This window comes from Varroa jacobsoni, unplaced genomic scaffold (genome assembly GCF_002532875.2).
Source record: "Varroa jacobsoni isolate VJ856 unplaced genomic scaffold, vjacob_1.0 scaffold_1101, whole genome shotgun sequence".
Lineage (NCBI taxonomy): Eukaryota > Metazoa > Arthropoda > Arachnida > Mesostigmata > Varroidae > Varroa > Varroa jacobsoni.
In genome coordinates, this window is record NW_019214003.1 from 15,959 (window position 1) to 35,624 (window position 19,666).

The window sequence follows — 19,666 nt, forward strand, 5'->3', positions numbered from 1 at the left end:
CGACTGGTATAACGATCGTTTCCTTAGTAAACGACCTCATTAGCCACTGCTTGTACAGAGGCCTCCTTAAGATTCTTTATTCCAGTTTTGACCAGACCTAACACTTAATAGATAATGGGGGACAAGGCTACGTCTTCCGCTCGAACACGCTAACGTTGAGCACGCCAATCAAAGCTCTCGTTTTTGGCGTTCGCCATTTCTTCGGAAAAACGCCACCATTTCCTATTAGTTAATACCGATTTGCTTGCTGTTTCTGTTCTTAGACAACACAAGCAATACTTGACTGAGAAATACACACTCTGAACACACGCGAAGTGCCGTTTATTTTCTGCAACCATGACTTTTTTTGATCGCAATGTCTTGTTGTGACGGAATTTAGTTCGAACTTTTACATCTTTGCTTGCTGAATTCCTAAACCACTGAACATAGTTTGTTTACTTTCACATCTGTCTGGAATTCCTCAGCACCACAGCTGTAGTCGTACATAAAACAGAACATTAGCCCCTTTTCGTAACGTTGTTATTTTGAAAGAAGCCCTATACACACACTATTGTAACTCAAATCAATTAAAATAATCTGTATATACAGGCGAACGTTTCCTTCCTTCAAGTTACTAAAGTATGAAGAACAACCAGACTCCATTGATATGATTTGTTTTATTATAAATTGTGTCATATCGTAGGCTTAATAAATGGTTGCTTCGCTTGTTTTTCCGTTAGTTTCCCTTCATTGTTTCTCGAGTGAAGATATCTCGCACTTGATATTCATGCATTTATCAATTTTACCTGTTTAACTTCTAGGTCTAGCTGCTGTCACGCACCTTCAAGACCTTCATGTGCACAAAAGAAGACATGACCGTTCCGCCAAATCGCAATTCGAGTTTAAATCTGTCACCAGCCAGTCCCCGATTTTGCCGACTTTTTCTAAGTGTTCGCCTTTGGCCTGTTTTTTATCCGGCTCGCCGTAGCCGACAAATGAATCATTTTAGTTATTGCAGTAGTGTGTGGAACGGCCTGGTTATGTAATTCATCATTCGGAACTAGAGAATAGGGCGCTTAAGAGATAGGCGCGTCGGCGCACGAATCAATTATGGCCTGTGTTTAATCCTTGGACGTGTGGACTTATCTGGCTATACTTGGCGCCTGCATTTACGTTTTCATTGCTGGCCGATAAACCCAAGATCAGAATAAAGATCTATGGCCGCATATGTGTATGGGTTGTCCGAGTTAAGTACGTGTGTATGACTCCAGTCCTCTATAGCAACGCACAACGGAATGCTGTGAACGTTCGAAATCCATGTTAGAATAAGAGGCAGCGCAAGAGTCATACTCCACGGCCTCGTCGTAGGAAATTCGTGGCCGACTGATGGAATTTTTAAAAATGAATGGACATCAGAAGGAACGGATGAGACAGCGAAATTAGTGAAAAAAAAAAAGTTCATAAGCCGATTTTTCTTCCTTGGACGAAAACTGGGGAGTAAGTAGAAGCGGGAGCCGAGATACCAAGATTTGGAGAAGCAATCCAGGAAAGCCTTCGCTGGCTCCTAAACAATGGAACTCCAAAGAATTGCCATAGCAGTCTTGCACGTTGTAAGGAGACGCAACGCTGCTGGCAAACTCATAGGGAACAGACCAGCGAAGAAGAGACGGTCTATTAGGGGAAAAATCCGCTTCGCCACGCACAAACGCTTATACACACGTTTACCGACTATTGTTTGTCTCAATCCCCGCGGCTCGTGAAACATCGGTTACAGTGGAGTACGTGCACTGGAATAGGAATATCACACAAATATCTGTCACCCTCCAAAAGCTTCCCTGGGCCTGTAGTTAGGCGATGCCGATACAAATCGACGAGACGTTCGATCTACGCAAAGAAGAAAAACCAGCAAACGCTTTCAGTAATGAAATTGATCATACGAATTCGTACTATATTCATTCCTTCATCCATCTGAAAATTTGAATTTTTTTGTTATTTTTGTCGTTTTCGTTGCCGCAACATTAGATTTTCTTGAAGCTAACTGCGATGACACCTGACGAAAAGGAATTAGTGTGCACTATTTTTATATAATGAAACTGTAGTGCCAAAATGAGCACGTTACGAAAATAGACATTAATTAGCTTATTATTATAATAACATAAACATCGTTTCAACGATCGTTTTCTTTGGATATAATTAATACTACGTGTGATGTTTGGTTTAGTTCTGAAAGTTCATCCGAGTTTTCTTGGGAAGCGTCTTCTGACTTAGACTGCGTTTCGATTAAGAGACTGAAACGAGAAGGAGTCGTGTTCAACCTTATGACCGCCTTTTCTTTGTGTGCTGAAGCAGAATCATACTACATCGTAACAATCTAGTTTATTCTAGAGACCGACTTGCTTAGACATTTTCGTGTAAGCATAATAATAATAAACAATGAAAGCATACAAAAGAATAAAGATTATTTTTATTTCATTTCATGTTTGTCATTTTACCTCCTAAAAGTACCAAACAAGTTGACACTGAAGCATCTGCTTCCCATAGTCTCAATGCTTCGCCTTCGAGAGACCGGCTGTTCTATTACCACAGGATTACGCTAGTGGAAATGATCTGCTTAAAAATCAAACACTCCGCTCTAATAGTCATCTTTTATCCATCTTGCCTAAACCTCTGATTCAGTTGATTCATTACTCTTAGGACTCCTAGGGAGCTCGATGCATCGATCGTTTGTACCGACCCTCTGCTGACGCTGTTGTTTTATTCCGACAGGCATTTTTTTTTCTGGAATCTCCGTCCCCTGGCGTTCTATTCAGTAGAAGGGAGTGCGCGGAAGATACTCCAACGGTACTGGAAAACTTTCGTAGGCACTCGAAGCTTAGATTTTTCGGAGCTCACGGGTCTGCTTTCAAACGAAATCGAGTAGCCGCTCCGAAAAGGGACAAGGTGTAGTAAGAAGTGCCCGATTTCTCCTGGAACAGAAGAAATATCTTTGAACTACAGCCTTGGGGGCAAACCATAGGCGGGCAACACAGAGAACCAAGAGCTAAAGCGAAAGCAAACTGGGCCAAGTTTCGAAGCTCTAGACTAGTGGTAGCAATGGCGTTAGCAACGTAGTCAACGTAAGGAACCGATTGCGTTGAGCGCTCGCTACCGACCGAATCGCGTGTAGTAGAAACAGAAACCGGACCATGACCACGATTGGCAGTGGTAAGCCAAACCTCAATGGAAAATTGGAAATTCTCTCCAATTGGATCCCTTTTTACTATCCCTGCTGTTGGCTCTACAGATACAATCGGCTACCGATATTAATAAGCCGAACAAACGAAAAAGTTTAGGTAAATACTGTACATTCAGAGAAGCGCCATCGGAGTTCGTCAGTGGCAGCGCTGCAGTCTGAAATATTCCCTGGGTATTTGATAGGCCCACATTCCATGCGCATACGCGGGAAAATAACACAATTTAGCTGGGTCGAACTAAACAGAGTGCACTGTATGTTCGGATCCTCAAAGCTCGCTATGGCTTGTACGGATTGCTTTCCTCGAAAACTGCGAACATGAATGTATTGAAGGTCGGCCTGCGTTAGGAATAACTCAAAAACGAAGAGGCCTCGTTGATTGTAGCCTTTCTGAAAAATACCTTATAGATGAAGCTGTTTTTCCGTCTCGTTTAGTAAAATACAATTGGGATGGTCCCTATTGTTTATAATTATAATGCTATAAGCAAAATCAATCTACATAATAGGCATACCAGTGTGAGCATCCGTTTTAAGTGCTAATTAAGCAGGACATGTAATGGGCTTATTTAATGCGTTCGCTGTTCCAATAGTCCTTTTACAAGTTTTGCTAGCTTAACGAATCCGGCTAGTTTATTATACAATCATCTGCCTAAAGATATAAGGGATGTCTGCTAGTTACTATTGTCTCATTGCACCGCTGCCTTTTTAATTCGTTCTTATAAATGCAGTATTGTTAGACCGTGAGGGCAGCTGATTCATATAGTCAAACAGAGCTTAACAGTAGACAGACAAGCTGATCTCGATCCTTCAACCGCGCAAATTTGAGTCTACTGATGACATACAGTCAGGGCCATGCGCCAGGGTTACGTAGCCAGAGGGTTTACTACCGTGTATGGCTCGATTCTGAGTACCAACATAAGGAGAAAGGGACCGTTGATGCAAGATTCCTAACGGAACAATGGCAGGCTAGAGGAGAAGGATCACATAATTAAGTGGGCAGCAGTAGCTGACACTCGGCCATAGTGAAGGCAACGCCACTAACAGAGAGTATTGAGAAGTCGTCATTGCTTGTACTGGTCAGCCGAGTGGTCACAACAAACTTTATAGAGAAAACACCCCTCCCCGTACGAGATGAACGTCTTTCAACCTATCTGATCATCTTAGAACTGCGAGCCTCCCTCTCAAATACAGGTGGCTAAGAGTGCACAAGGAATAAATGCGACTGGTCTGGGGACCTGTTTCTGCTCTCCAGACGAGTGAACAGAGGTGCTACTGACGAGTGGTTGGCAGATCCAATCTTTCTGACGATGACAGTATAGCACCAGGTTTTGAGAAGGTTACGCGGCACAGGGAAAGGTAAAATAAAAAATGGGAGGTTCCCTAGTTCTCGTCATCACGTGATCCGTGTCCGCTGGCGTATGACGCATGAACGATTTGATGAAAAGGAAACCGAATGAATGACCGAAGACATGTTAATCAGGTCAACAAACATGCCGTGATGGACGAACCCACAACCAAATCTGCACATGCATATGTATATGTATATATATTGATGCATGTTATTGTATGTAGAAGCGTGCATGAATGAATATATGGTGCATGCACGCAGCTCAAACATAGACGTCTCCAATTAGGTTACTATTGAGCGTCGATGGCATCTCCTCTGTGAAAAGTGGGCTTGCTATTGAAATTAGTCGAACAAAATAGTATGAAAGTTAACGTAGCTCATAGAATAAAGTAGCTAGCAGGACCGTTACTAGCATAACTACATCATACATGTCGAAAAACAGATCATCTCTGAACCATACAAAATAGTATCAATCTGCAGCGGGTACTAACAGAGAATCAAGTCCCCTTATTGATTGTGTGAGTTCAGATTGTTATTGTGGTTTTAAGGTTAGAAGTGGCGGAAGTTTCCTGAGTGAGCTTATACGTATGTCTCAATGTATAAATCAAAGATAGGATAAACGTATTCTTCTTTTTGTCATTTAGCATTCGAGAACACTTGTCTACAAAAATTAATACCACTGCTAAGCAACTTCAAGAGAGCAGTGACGAACGTGTGACCCTTCTGAGAAGAAAAATCATTCAGTTAATCTAAAGTATTAACGAACAGTTGGAGCAAGGGTGAAACAACAAAATGTCAGATATGTATTCGGTTAGGAAGCACAAAGAATTTGGCATACTTCTAAATTGGGGTATGATGTACTGCAGAATCATTAGTAGAAGTTGTCTCGAGGATCGTTGCAGTAGCGTTTGAGAAACCCTGAACGGGCCTGTTTTGCCCTTCGACTTGCTTCGATCGGCATTTTTTTTACGAATTCACAGAACAATCGACGACCAAGTGCTCTCCCATTACCCACATGTTTTTCTTTCCACGTTCCATTTTTTCCACGTCTGGAAATTGTCTGAAAGTTTTGACTGACAATACACTTATATTTACTTTTTCTGTAGCAGCGTTACATTTTCTTGGTGAGCATTGGGTGGCTGGTTTGCTGTACGCTACTGCTGCGGCTTAGGTATCATATTGGTGCTCATTTGCTTTAGTGCTACGAAGCCGATGCACTGCACTGCACTGCCCTGGCTTACCCAGCCCACAATAATGAATGGCCTTCGTGATTTTGGTCCCCGATCAGTTCCGTTACTGCCCTGCGCTTTTTGGTTTTCGCGTGCGTTCCACCAGGCCATCCGCTGCTCTGATCGTTACTTACTCGGTCGTTACGGCCGACACCGCCGCTAGTATCTGCAATTATTTTCAATCTTGACAGAGGGGGTTGTATCTTGTCTGTTCTGACTCACCGGCTACAGGCAGCGTCACGAAGCTGCCATAGCCGCCGGAGGACCTGTGGCAAATTGTACGCTATTATGATGTTGGTGTTTGAGGTAGCGTCGTTGATCGCGGCCCAACCGGGCACCGGCTTCGCTTGGTGATTGCCATACCACCCGTACTAATAATAATAGTATGATGATATTGATGATGATTAGGTTATTGATTTCGACGCGATATTACTGTGCCCCCTCGTTGTCACGTCCCTCGTATACGAAAAAGGAAAAAAAAATATATATATATATATATATATGTGCGGTTAAACAATGATACTGGTAGATGCGCTACGAATTCAAGTCAGTTCTAGCGAAGATACATTTGCATCTGGAACCTTCGTGTTTACTATGCGCTTAAATCAAGCTCACTATCTATACAAATGTGCTCCTCACCGGACGACTTACATAGTATGAGAATACGAAATATTGTAACTACAAAGCTTTAAATCTTGTCAAGTGTCCACATACATAGGAGCATCCATTGGTCTGAGCCGCCTAGACTATGACGAGTTTATCGAGCCCTATCTTTAACTATAATCGTGGCAATATTGTTGTTTGTTTATGTACGAACTAAATGGCTTTTGAAGCAGTAAATCCCACAAAATACAACTTACACCTACGTAGCAACAAGTTCCTGTGCGTCCTAACTGCCTTATACGTATCACTACACATCGGCTGATGTGTTCCTAAATGGTCTCTATATCTAGACCTGGCCGTTTAGGAAGTACTTGATTATCTGTAATGGACCTGCATTGTATGTAATCTGTCAAAATATTTTTATTGATGGTAGCCCATTTTTAATTTCTGGCAAGAATTATCCACCTTTCGTTTTTATAATGCCTTAAATAGGTTCTGGTGTTCTTATTAGCACCTGTTTCACTGAAACAATTTCGGTTGTTGTTTCACATTTTCAAGCTCTCCTTAGCCTCTATTTACTGAAAAGCTTTACAGGTGCCCGACGAGTACAATGTGAACTTTAACCCCGGTGCAGTTGAGGGGATCGAGGGGTAAAGAGCCTAATGTATTCTGACGACTTGTATCAATTCGGACCCAGAAATTTGTGTTTACTGCAAAAATTAACGAACAATGTGTCTGGTACCACTTGACCAATTTGCAGATTACAACAAGATCGAGCACGTGCTTGCGTTCCCGGCCGACAGTAGGTACGAATGAATCTATTGGCCCTACAATCTGCCCAGGCGCAAAGGCAGCTTACCATTAGGTGACTAATGGGGTCACTATGTGCTTCTGAGAGAAATTTAATGAATTCTAGTATTTGTGTGAGCCGAACTCCCTCACAAGTGAATCCATATACTTGTACAGGTGTTGACAACGGGCAGATATTTGCCAACTAAACGATAACTACTGTTGATAGTTTCCCGTACAAATGGTAACTCATAAACGTAACGACAAGGACTTTTTTTGGCGTACTCGTTGCCGACATATAGCATTAGATCAACATACCTTGCCATTTGGTTTTCTATAATACCCAAATCGGTTTTTAACTCAGGCTGACTACCTAGCATAAAATAATGTAAGATTGCATTAGTATTAATGGAACAAATGCTTTAGCTAGGGAATTAGGGAAGTATCAAGGTCTGCTGGAAACGCAATTGCTTCTCTGTTATGCGAATAGAGGCCCGGATATGTAAAGATAAGAAGAGCAAGGGAACCAGTAAAAAAATAAAAAAAAATCAAAAAAACATCACGCGCAGGTCAAGGTCTCCCCTGCCGTAAACAAAAGTTAGATTGTCGAAAAGATACTAGTTCTTTTTAACTAGATAACTTTAAAGACATATAGCTCAGACGGTGAGTCATTTCTGAAGCGGTCAATTACGACTAATGAAAAGTAGATCAATAGCAATGCGCTCGGAGTGATGCCAAAAAAGGTGATGCTAAGTGTTTGAGAGGATTAGAAAGGAATCGTGCATTATGAGTTGTTACCGTCCGGCAAGACTATTGATTTGGATCTCTACTTCCAAAAACTAACAAAATTACGACAAGTCATAGGAAAAAATTGGCTGAAATTAATGAACAGGTACGGCGTCGTCTTCCGCCATGACGGTGCCAGACCATATACATTTTTAGCTACATTCCAAAATATGAGAAAACTTAAATAAGACATGTTAGCCATTTGCACGTATAGCACGGACGTTGCATCATTGGACTATCATCATCTGTCCCGATCTCTGCAAAATTCCACTAACGATATTAATTTAACATTGATAAAAAAAAAAAAAAAATTAAAAATCGCGTGCTACAATTGTTCGTCCAGAGACCACGGGAGCTCTGCACTGACGAGATTATGGCATTACTAGAAAATTAGTAGGAAGTTATTGATCAAAGTGGTGCATATTCAATTTATTAATACTGTTCTGATATATAAGAAACACCAGCATCAATTTTAGTTTGAAAACCATCCATACTTTCCCTACAACCCAGTAAATCCAAATCTTGTCTGTGTTAAAATAGATGTTTCTATCCGGTTAAACGGAGTCATTCGTCCATAGAATTATGTACCTTTCGAGACGCCTTGTATATCCGTAAGAAAACTTGGATTCTGCTCTAGTTATTAACCATTTCATCAAGAACACCGAGAGATGCTTCTCACTGTGAAAATTCAGGTTTTATCTATAAATGGGTCAGGCCTATATGCGTAACTACACTGGTACATTAGGTAGACTCGTTTCATTACCATTTATTGCAGTGGCTTATACAGCTCGTCTCAAGCGGGTCCTTTACAACGCATAATATTTTTTGACTCCGCCGAATTTTAACACTCGTAGCGTGTTTACACATATAAAGGCAGACGAGGCTACGTCGATAAGCAAAATCGTCTAAAAGTCTTTTATCCTTGAGAGTGGTCTCTTACATCCAACTGGTGTGCACGTGCGTAGGCCTAAGAGAGCGAGGGGTAAAACGGTTGAACGCCGCCATTTATCGCCACGATCACGTGGCTGTAAGTCAGCATCGTTAAGTCTTGCTGCTGCAGCTTCTGTTCAAGCACGCTAATTAACCGGTTACCCTCAAAACATATCGACAGACGGGGCACAGCTTTGAAGCACCAAGCCACCCCCGCTGATACAAAAAGCACCACGGCCAGCATGGCAACGGGCAGAGATTCTCTTTCAAGAATATCGACAATCTTTTACAGCGGAAATTCTCCAGCGATCACTGCCGTTTCCCTAACTCGTGTTTGTCCTAGACTTTATTACGCACAGGTTATGGTACTACGTCGGGGCCTCGCTCAACCTCCAGGTATATCCGGGGTGTTGGGCAACATTCGTAGAGATTTGACAAAGTACATTTCACGCTTTTGTGCTTTTCAGTCATCATCATAATTGCAACGGTGACGGAAACAGTGAGTGGAACTCTTTCCCTTCTTTGATCTTGTAGCGGTTACCGTTAACTAATCCTGTATGGGTACGTAGCCTTTCTCTCTGTGCCTGTGTGTCAGGTGCTTCATGTCCTGCTTATCCACATGCTCCAACCATGATCTCTAGAATTTAATGACACTATTTAAGCATAAATTTGTTATTGCGACACCGACCAAATGAATAAGTTAACGGAAGTGACTCGAGTGTCATCTGATAGATGATTTTTTTTGGCAGGGCCTACAGGATTCCCACAAATGCCTGTGGTTTTCTTGATAAAGCTCATACAAATGCTGGTCACTTCTCGGACTTAGCTTCCCCCGTCGCAGCTTCCATTCAGTCGCGTGGATCTAGTTGAGAGCCCTGGTTAACTTCAGCCATTGCACACTTATGTTGGGGTGCTAGGCTGAGACCCCTTAGCCTAGATTGCCTCTGTCGCAACCAAGCCCGCCGAAAGGGTAATCCGGGACAACTTTCAAGCCTCATTCGGCTCGACGAACTCATAGAGACAGCCGGGCTCAGCCCCAAGCCTTGCGAGGATAGGAATCCCTATGCAGTGTAAGTTCTGCTCTCATTTTCCTTACCAGTTGCCGCGTCCCTTTCGAAACGTTCACGCACACACATTCGGATGTCAGGTCGACAATATTCTCATGGTTTTCCTTCCATGATGACGTTCTACAAGCCACGCTAAGCAGGAACGGAACAGCGTGTTTCTAAAATAGAAAGGGTAATGAAGAATGTTTGGGTGAATGTGTGAGGAGCTAGCGACTTAAACGGCTGACTTCGGTAGAGGCAGCAGGGCGGGTTGATTTCGGGCAGACGCGAGCGCAAAGAATATTTCCAAACTAAACGCGCTTTGTCTCTCCTGCTCTCCCACAATATAACTTAACCACAGCTCATTCCACAAAAGCTGCGTAGTAACCAGTGTGCCGGTGTGAACCGGTGCCACTGTCACTTCATCGCCGGCATGGCCGTCTAAATGCTCTCGGTGCAAGGAAGCGTAGCCGACGTAGGCGGTGCGAGGGAAGGCCCGTACGACCATTCCATAATGGTACGAGTGTACGAACGGAAGGAAGAAAGCACGAGATGAAGTTTATCTTGCCCGTTCTGCTGCCTCGCCCACTGAATCTGGTCGATGTGTCAAAATTTAAGCGGCAACCGTCGGAGTGAAGGCGGCAGCCGAACCGCCTCTGCCAAGGGCGTAGTAGAACGAGGAAGACGAAAAAGAAAGCAAGCGAGCATACCAAGGAAGAAGACTTGCCTTTTTGCGTAAAGAGCAAAAGAAGGAGCAACGTTAGTTTGAAGCTGGCTTTCTTGCGTAGCACCAATAGCAAACGCAGCATCACTGCTAGACGGGTAAATGGCAGGAAGACTGTGTTGGCGTCAATGCGTTGCTGTACCATAGCCATAAAAAGTGGGTTTCACCCGTTGCATTTTCCCGGTTCACTGGGCAGAGAGTATCACGAGTATCGTGGACCCCTACCCCGTTTTTTTTAGATATGAAGAAGGAAAGAGATAGACAGAAGGGGAGCTACTGGCAAGATGAAAAGGCTAAACGCTCAAGTGCTGCTTGGGTGCTTTCAGCTGCTCTGGACAACGGTTCAGTCAGCCAACCACTGAATACTTGAGAAGGCATCCTCGTCTTTCAGCCAAGCGTTCTTGAAGAGCAGCCTTCGAACTGCTCGTGGCTGCGTTACTCTCATACTCAAGCGGAGGAAAGGATAAGGATAGATGTAAAGAAAACGCAATGAACGGGGGCGAAGAATTTAGCTTAAAGAGAAAGGTTACTAGGACCTGTGTCTAAACCTGGGTTTGCCACTGGGTCGGATCCATAGACAGGTTACCATTGACGTTAGGCGCCAAAACCGTTGCATAGCTGAGAGACCCATACTTTTCCCCATATTGTTTTTCTGTCTATTTCTTCTTTTGGGCGAACTAGTAGGATAAGCTTTTTTATTCGGAAACGAGACCCTCGGAACAACGCCCGATTAAGACAATCTCGATTAAGGTTTTTAGAAAACTTTAGATCACCGATAAAATTACAGAAAGGAGAAAAATATGCATCGTAAAATGCTCTTCTCTTCACGTTCTTCAAAGAAGTGACTTTTACTCGATGGTTTAGTAGTCATTCGTTGTTATAATGTATTATCTGCCTTAATATTATTAATAACTACAGTTGTTACTGAAGACAACTTTTTTAAGTTAATTCGCCGAGGTAGTCTCCAACTCGCCCTTTACCTGTGGCCAATCTCTTAAATTGTTAGTTGCTTCAGGTTATCGATCTGCTGCCTAGCATTTTTTTTTATATCTTAATTGGAAGGACCAATCATCGTAAGATAGATCCTATCGCATGCAAATGTTTTTTTCAGAGAAGCGCCAGGAGGACCATGGAGGATAAAACTGCGTTAAGTATTTGTTGGTAGTGAAGATATAGTGAGTGAGGTGATATCAGGCAGACTAAGCCCTTATCACCAAAAAACGAAATCAGGCCAGTTTTGCGATAGTATAGAAGGAGAAGGTAGCGATAAGTAACGCCACAATATATGGAGAGCATTGAGAATAGCTCAGGAAGCTATAATAGATTAGATGCTAAAATTGTTTGAAATTTGTTCCAATAAATTTCTTGTCGATGTTTTCAAGATAAAGGAAAATGAGTTATTGCTTTATTTATAATTAGTCAAACATCGATGGCGTTTCAGATGCTTATGAGTAGAAAAGTTTAAAACCTCCTAATCTTGCTTAGGCATCATTTGGTCTTGCAAAATGAGGCTTCTCAAGATAGCTATTCAACAAGTCTAGAATGTCATCGTTAATGCCACAAGTGCTCATCCCTCGCAATTACCTCTTTCATTTATTTTTTATTTTTTAGTTAAATATACGGCTCGCTGCATATACCGGTTCGTTTTGCATTTATTCAACATAGCCAATCAGTTTCGTTGCCTAATAAAACTGTACTATACATATATAATGCTGGTTTTAGCAAATTTTGCTTTCTTCGCGGCAGTGGATTCGTGATTTGCTTCATCTCACACATATGTACTTCTGCGCGTGTGTGTGTGTGCCTCAGACCAGCCATCACTAGCTTTACCTGTGTTCTCTACACTAGCCCAGCTATAAGAAAATCTGACAGACAAGCAGGCAGAAAAGCTGTGACTGCCTCTCACAGGTTAAACCCGGAGACAGTAGCGCTAACAGGGGAAAACTAAGAAGGCTAGCGAATTAAAGAGGGAAGCCCAAAATTTAGGGCCACGGCCGTTTACTAACAGAACGGATCCGGTGCTCTTTAGTATGGCGTGGGCTCTGATGTGCGATATGGGCGTGCACACAAATTGTAGTTGACTAGCTACAGCAAGCAGGCACGCAAGAAAAGGAAGAAAAATGAAAAAAAGAAACAGCGCTGCAGCGGAAGGCAATAGAATTCGTTAGAAAAATATAAACATATGTTAATAGGTTTTCCACAAGGAATGTCCGTCGCTAACATACTTCATCAATGAAACATGAAGACTATTTGTGCTCTAGAATCTTTTTTATTTTGCAAAATCTAATTTACGCTATTTTTTTATTTAAATAGTATGTATTCGATACATTTGCAGAGAAGGGTATCATTGAAAAAATTAGCCTTCTGGAATTATCTGTCTTATAGCATAGGACCTCGTTCGTTCCGCCAACCTCCAACTGGAAATGTTTGCTTGCGTTTCTACGCTATTATACACAGTAGGTTTAAATATACACGTTTTTTCTATAATGTACATACGATAAATATTATGTTCCTTTTATTATCTAATGTGATTTATACAAGCGATACAACTTTAACTATTTATTATATATTAATTGACTAGGCCCGTACCTTATTTTACTTTCACTATGACCGCCGCCTCCCAGCTTCAAACAGTCGTAAAATGCTCACTAGCAATTATTCTCTTTTGGAGGAACCAGTCTAGTCAGCTTATAATAAGGGAGGTTCAGTAAATAGCTTTAGGTCAAGTGTAGAGAAAGACGCCGATAGTGGGTCTCCAGGATAATATAATTTCTTTCAATCTGCGTGATCCACTTATTCCAGAGGATCTTTCGGCTGCCCGAAGGCCCTTGTGGTCATGTTTCATTTCGTCCAGTGCTAAAAATTATTATTATTATTAAATTAAATTATTATAGGAAATATTGTAATGGAACCGAATGATCTGTCTATGGCCTCATGTTGTTTGTTCCTAACTGGAACGACCCGTTCCTCCGAAAAGAACACGTCTTTTATATTCGACGTTCAAAATTTTATTATATGACACCATATACATATATATATATGACGGCAACCCGCGCGGTGACGTTTTGCCACTATCACAACTAAACAGATATGTCCGTTGTTATCCGACTTTGACCCAAAGCTGGCAAATAAACGAGCGTAGTGCTCGAAACCCGTGGTAATGCTCATTTGTCTGTTTGTATACGCATGTTTACGTGTGCACCGTTAAAAAGTAAAGGTCGTAAACATGTATGCCAAGGCAAAATAAGTCTAAAGTAGGTTAACAAAAGCAATACGGAACGGTAGACCCCGGCACAATAGAAGGGACGGGCATCGCTCTGCAGCAATGAAGCGTCGCACAGGCGCAAAGTGCCGATAACATCAGCTTCGCCGATAAGATCAGCTCCACCCTTCAGTCAGAAGATCATCTTCGAAATCGAGTTACATCCGAGTCTGCACTGGTGAGACGCTTTGACTCATGTTTGCTCACGACTATCGAAAAAAGGCGGAATGCTGCAATTGCTATTATGATCAACTACAATGATGATAATTAGAGTAAATAACCGCAAAGGCTGATTGCTGGTAGAGACTTTTTGAAGTCTCTCCTTTTACACCGTATTATACGTGCTGCAGGCCAATTTACCGCCGTGTTAAAATTTGCATAGAAGTCCATCAGTCAGTCTTTTTCAAGGTGCTCAAACATCCGTGTCTACAATGATACAATCTAGGCCTATTATCAAGTGAATATATACCCATACTATATGCACATAGCTGGTGTTTGTCTTCGTTTGTTGGGTCCGTCTTGTAATACCCTTGTAATCTTTGGTTTCACATACTCTTCTTTCAACTTTTTTGTCTGAAGCGCCCCTTAGCTTCGTTTCTAAAGTCTATTTTGCGATACTATTACGAAGACCATACGGTATGCTCGCTGGCCCTTGTAACCACGCAGTTTTCAAGCCGTAGTTTTTGTTTGGACGTTGGTAGAACTTCCGTGTCATAAGAGACATCTCTCTTTTTGCCTTGTCATGCCTTTGGATATTTTACGCCTTAGTTCGTGGCCGTCGTCTTTACTGTGGATATTAGAGGCCTTTGTGTTCGTAAGGAATTTGCGTACAGACTTTTTTTGCAGATGCCCAGGTATAAACAAGCAACTTTCATAAAACAGATTTATGATAACAGCGTCATTACCGTCTCGGCCATCACCGAGACACCTAAATATTTGTTTGCTTTTGATCAAGTAATATTACACGGTTGTCAAGATGTTTTCCCCATATTCAAATCCTATTTCGAGTAGGATTTCAAAGATGGAAAGTTCCAGTGGTAAAAAAAAGAGCTTTCGATACGTTTCATTTATCTCGTACTAAGATCGAGAAGTTTTCGAAACAGCGGGGATAGGTATGAGGTCTACGCCAAAGTACCATAGCTAAAAGTGCTATTCAAAAGCAGTTTGCTAAGTTAAAACAACGTTTTCAACCTGAAGAACGCAATTTACTTGACTCTTCGTGTTCTTCGAGAGTCACTTACAGCTACTTCTGAAGTAAGATCCTGTAAGGTAAACATGCAATTTTTGCCTATACGTTCCAATATGCTTCATAATAGACTATTTATTCTTGCTTATAAAAAATATCGTAGGTTATTTCCACAGCTATTTAGTAGAAATACAGTAGGTATCACAATTGGCGACTCCATTGGCCGACATATCCATCCTGGGATCCTAAAATAAAGTTAGCATTTTGTGATCCGTATAAAATAAAGGTGGGCAGAAGAGTTTTCCCAGTAGCACACGCAGTTTGACCATCATCGAAGATTCATGCCTTGAAAAGCAAAAAAAAATTCGCAAAAAAGGGCATTGCTTAAGTGGAACCTAATAGTTTTATGTGGTCGATTCCTCTAAACCCCAGTCCGATCTCCCAAGCCGGCAAACTCATCCATCCCAAGCCTTCTATATTCGTCTTGTGTTTCTTTTCACTGTGAGAGATGACCGATCCAGCTTTTTTCGTAGCAACACAGAAAATATCAAAGCAGGATTATCTTGTGAAGAAAAATTGATGAATATCTGTTGCGGTGATAAACCTATCACCGCTCGCATCAAATGCTGCTTCCAATACCGTTGTACTGGGTACCTCAAAGTAGGTTATTGAATACATAGCTGTATATATAACACTGGGTATCTGGGAAGCGATTACCTTGACTAACTAAAAATTTGCTCGAATTTTCAGATCTAATCACGACGCAGGAAAAGAATATTTCAGGTTTGAAAACAGCTCTCGTTGTTTCTTCAAGTCTTGTACGACAGCTGCACAACCTAAAGATGAAGCTAGACATAGGGGTTGGTACGGCCTGATAATGACATTAGTATATACGATTGAAATGCCGACTGATGTTACGTTTCACGGTCACTCGCGTCGAGTACGACTACAGGCTGGCGTGTACGTACACGAACCTGTAACCGAGCGCCGCCGTCGCGGCGAGCATCGCCGAAGAGTCGGATCGGAGCAACCTTGGTAACACCGATTACGATTGAAGCTATCTTTCATAACCGAATAAAAGTCTGCTACACAGAAACATAACTTTGATAAGAGACCCCAGTCACAAGACAATTGGCAGAGACAAAGTCAAAGAGACCCTAACAACCTAAATACCGAAATATGCAGAGGAGAAAAACCGATGAAAAAACAAACGAAGCAGACTGTCAGTGCTGCTCAAGAAAAACAAATCTGATAGATCCATTTACAATACATTGCTTGTAGACCACTATAGTTACGACAAATAACTGTCGAACTTCAAATATAAATAACTCGCTCTACTCTTCTTCAATTTCTTCCAGAGAAAAATATCCACTTGGTGACCAGGTATATTCCGCGTGCGTCCAAGTCACGAAAGAATTGAAACTATGACCAGTCCCATCACTTTAAACGATTTTAACTTTAGTCAAATAACCTATAGGGTATTCGAACAAGTGACTATCTTTTCTGACAAATAGGTGATCCTTCTATGTTTTGTCTGAAATACGTACGAATGTACTGCAAATCATGATACTATCGAATGCGCCTTTGCCAATTTGAAGCCTACGTATTTTGCAAATAGTTGTCTCCCATTGCTGCACTATACTTCTCCTTAGGGCATGCATCTGTGAAAGTTTTCTCAGAATGCAGAAAGAGACTATTCAGAGGTTCCCGACCTCAACGCTGTGTTCGCGTCTGCAAGCGTTGAGAGCCATTAAGGGGAACAGTCGAATTTTCGCCGCGGCCACACTTACAGATAGAATATACTAAGTAAAGGCAAAGGAAACGTTGGTTTGCGTATTGTGAAGAAATCTGTCAGTGACATTAAAGGGCATCGTGGTGACACCTCCACAGGCTATGTACCCGCTGAGACGATAACAAAACGTTTCGTAAAAACGTCTCCGCAATGAACGCACACGACGACTCAAGACGATCGATAATTTCGAATATTTGTCGATAATTGCTTTTCGTACATAGTAAATAGTGTTGCTCTTTTAAATGTGTATTGTAAGGGAAAATTTGGCCTTCATTTTAAATATTCGCACCTCCCTATACTGTTCTATAGCTTTAAACAGGAAATGCAATTGACACGGTTGCTGTACGAGCGCTATGCATTGATTAAAACAAAACGATTGCAGGACCATATCTTACAACAGCGCACTCGGTATTTTAACAATTAAATACCAATACATAATTGAGCTGATATCTTATAGGTAGGTCCTTTTCTATCCACCTCTCTTCTCGCCGCTATATTCTAACGAACGACGGGCTTCGTGGCTACAAAGCCGTATAGGATTGCCTACAAATTGCTCTCGATAGTAGCTCAGCGTGATATATTTCCTATTTCATTTTGAGATATCAAATATCTGAGAGGGGCCGTCACACTTCGTTGATTCTGGGGAAAAGCCGCGTGACGCTAGATGGATGTAGACGGCGCCTGAGCCCATAGGGTAATACAGGTCAACATAAGGGAAGCAAGGCAAGGGCCTGGTGCAAAGCAATTTAGAATAAAAAGTGAAACAAAAAATAACAAAAGATTAATGCAGTCGTTGCTAGAGCTGTTTTGGGTGTTGGCGGGGAGGGGGGATGAGGGGCTTACCCGGAAGTGCCGTGTAGAGGCTGGGTGAAATACGTTAGGACGAATGCAGGACGTTGACAAAATGTATCATTCTTCAGCGACGCCTTCTATTTGCTGTTCATAAATTCAACGAGACTTTACGTACCCGATCTCACAGCTGCCTAACTTTCATAACCGTTGCTCCTATCGTGCCATTCTGTTCTGTACGCCGTTGTGTGAGAAGGCAAGAGAGACTAAAAAGGGAAAATAATGTTTTTCAGTAACAAATTGCTGTACACTATTCTGCATCGATAAAGCCACGAATTGATGTGCATTTAAAAGGCGGAAAGATTGGCCTGAAGATCTATTAAAAAAAATGACTGTTTTATGTTTTCTTCAAGTAAACCTTAAGCAAGTATGCTGGCAAACACAAGACAATGCACGAGCAGTATTATATCGTACTATAGCGTACTCTAAGAGTTGAGTTCATTTGTCAAGCTACCCCACTGGTTACGAGTGGAATTACGTTGTAGTGTAGTTGCGTCGCGATGTATAATATTTTATTGTCCGAAATACCCCTATACCTAATCTTGATAATATACTTTCATAATTAAGCTTAGTTCTTTCAGAGAATTAGTAAACTCTTGTCGTAAACTTTTTCAATAGGAAAACCTTTTTTTTTTAAATAACTACTACTTGCTCTACTCAGTGGTATCTTAATACGTCAATTGGTAATAGTCAATTTTGGTATGGCATATTTCCCCGAGTGGCATTTTCTAACCTCCTCTCTCGTTACTTCACATGATACTACCAAGCCGCCTATATGTGTATTTTGAAAACGTTTGCCTAACGTTACCATCACAACTGAATAGTTGTTTACTCACTAGCAGCAAGTGACCAGAGAACCTGTCAAGTATCAGGAGGTTACTGCGACTCCAGGACACGGCAGGTCTATGCCAAGCTGCCAAAGCTGCCGCCGCCGTCGCCTCCGCTGTCGAACGCAACTACCGTAGGATAGCATGGCAACCCGCTTGCTGCTGGCAGTTAGCAAGCGTGAAGTCGACGTGCTTTCGGATAATTTAATATATCAGCATCGTGCTCGTCGTGTGGCCAGGCGGTTTCCACCTAGGCTGTTACTACTGCTGCTAGTTCTGAGGGACTCACGTCACTATCGAGTTGAGTATAGTATGACAGGTAAAGCGGCTACCAAGCGAATGAGCGAGCGCATCGGGGAAGGCAAGTCAGAAATGACATTGGCATTGGAGTTGCGAAAGGGGAAAGCCAACAAGCCCAACAGTGGTAGGTATTTTACAAGACAGGCGCAAGTCGGCCGTTGCAGCAGCACAGCGGTATAAGTCTGTTTGAGAGCTAGAGAACGGCTCTAAACTAACAGGCCATACCCGTACCCCATTTATATCATTCTCCCATACCAGAGCTACGGCTAAGACTGACGCCTACAACCCCAGAGCAAGCAGCAGACCTAACGTTCCTCTAGAATCGACTGGAAAGAAAATGTCGAAAGGCTGTTTAAACCCATAACGATTGCGGGGCACGGACAAACGTCAGTTGAGAGAAGATCGCTAGTTACTCTTGGAAACGACCATGTCTATAGTTAACACGATCGCCGTTGCGAAATATCGAGTCGCGCCTCCTAGTATTTAACCTTTAGTCTTTACTTACCCATTGAGCCCATTAGACACAGTGGCGCACAGTTGAAAGTTTCAGAATCGATGAGGACTTTTTGAGGGTCGCAGCCGTTTTTGGCCGTACCCTTATGAGAATGCCTGTGTGTGTGTATGTATGTTATATCTGCAAGACTGGTCCGCCTCCTCCTGGTCGCAGTGGACGCAAGATACGCTACACTGTCTCAAGTAGGATTGAATTCGTTGATGGTACGCTAATTACCAACTACTCGAAAGAAATCGAGAAGCTTATCACCCGGAAAGAGTCATGCTAACA

General features: G+C 42.2%; 1 protein-coding gene across 2 annotated transcripts in view; it reads right to left on the minus strand.

Annotated features, from left to right (window-relative positions):
* The window catches only part of LOC111266589 (uncharacterized), a 35,459-nt gene that overhangs the window by 12,359 nt on the left and 3,434 nt on the right, over nt 1-19,666 (minus strand). The window contains exon 1 of one of the 2 annotated variants that reach the window (XM_022844183.2): nt 2,714-2,764. The exons of the other annotated variant lie outside the window; for it this stretch is intronic. Within the exon in view, the coding sequence (XP_022699918.1) occupies nt 2,714-2,749 (36 nt within the window). The 5' untranslated portion in view covers nt 2,750-2,764. Of the gene's footprint in view, nt 1-2,713; nt 2,765-19,666 lie in introns of those variants that run through there. 2 annotated transcript variants of the gene reach the window in all.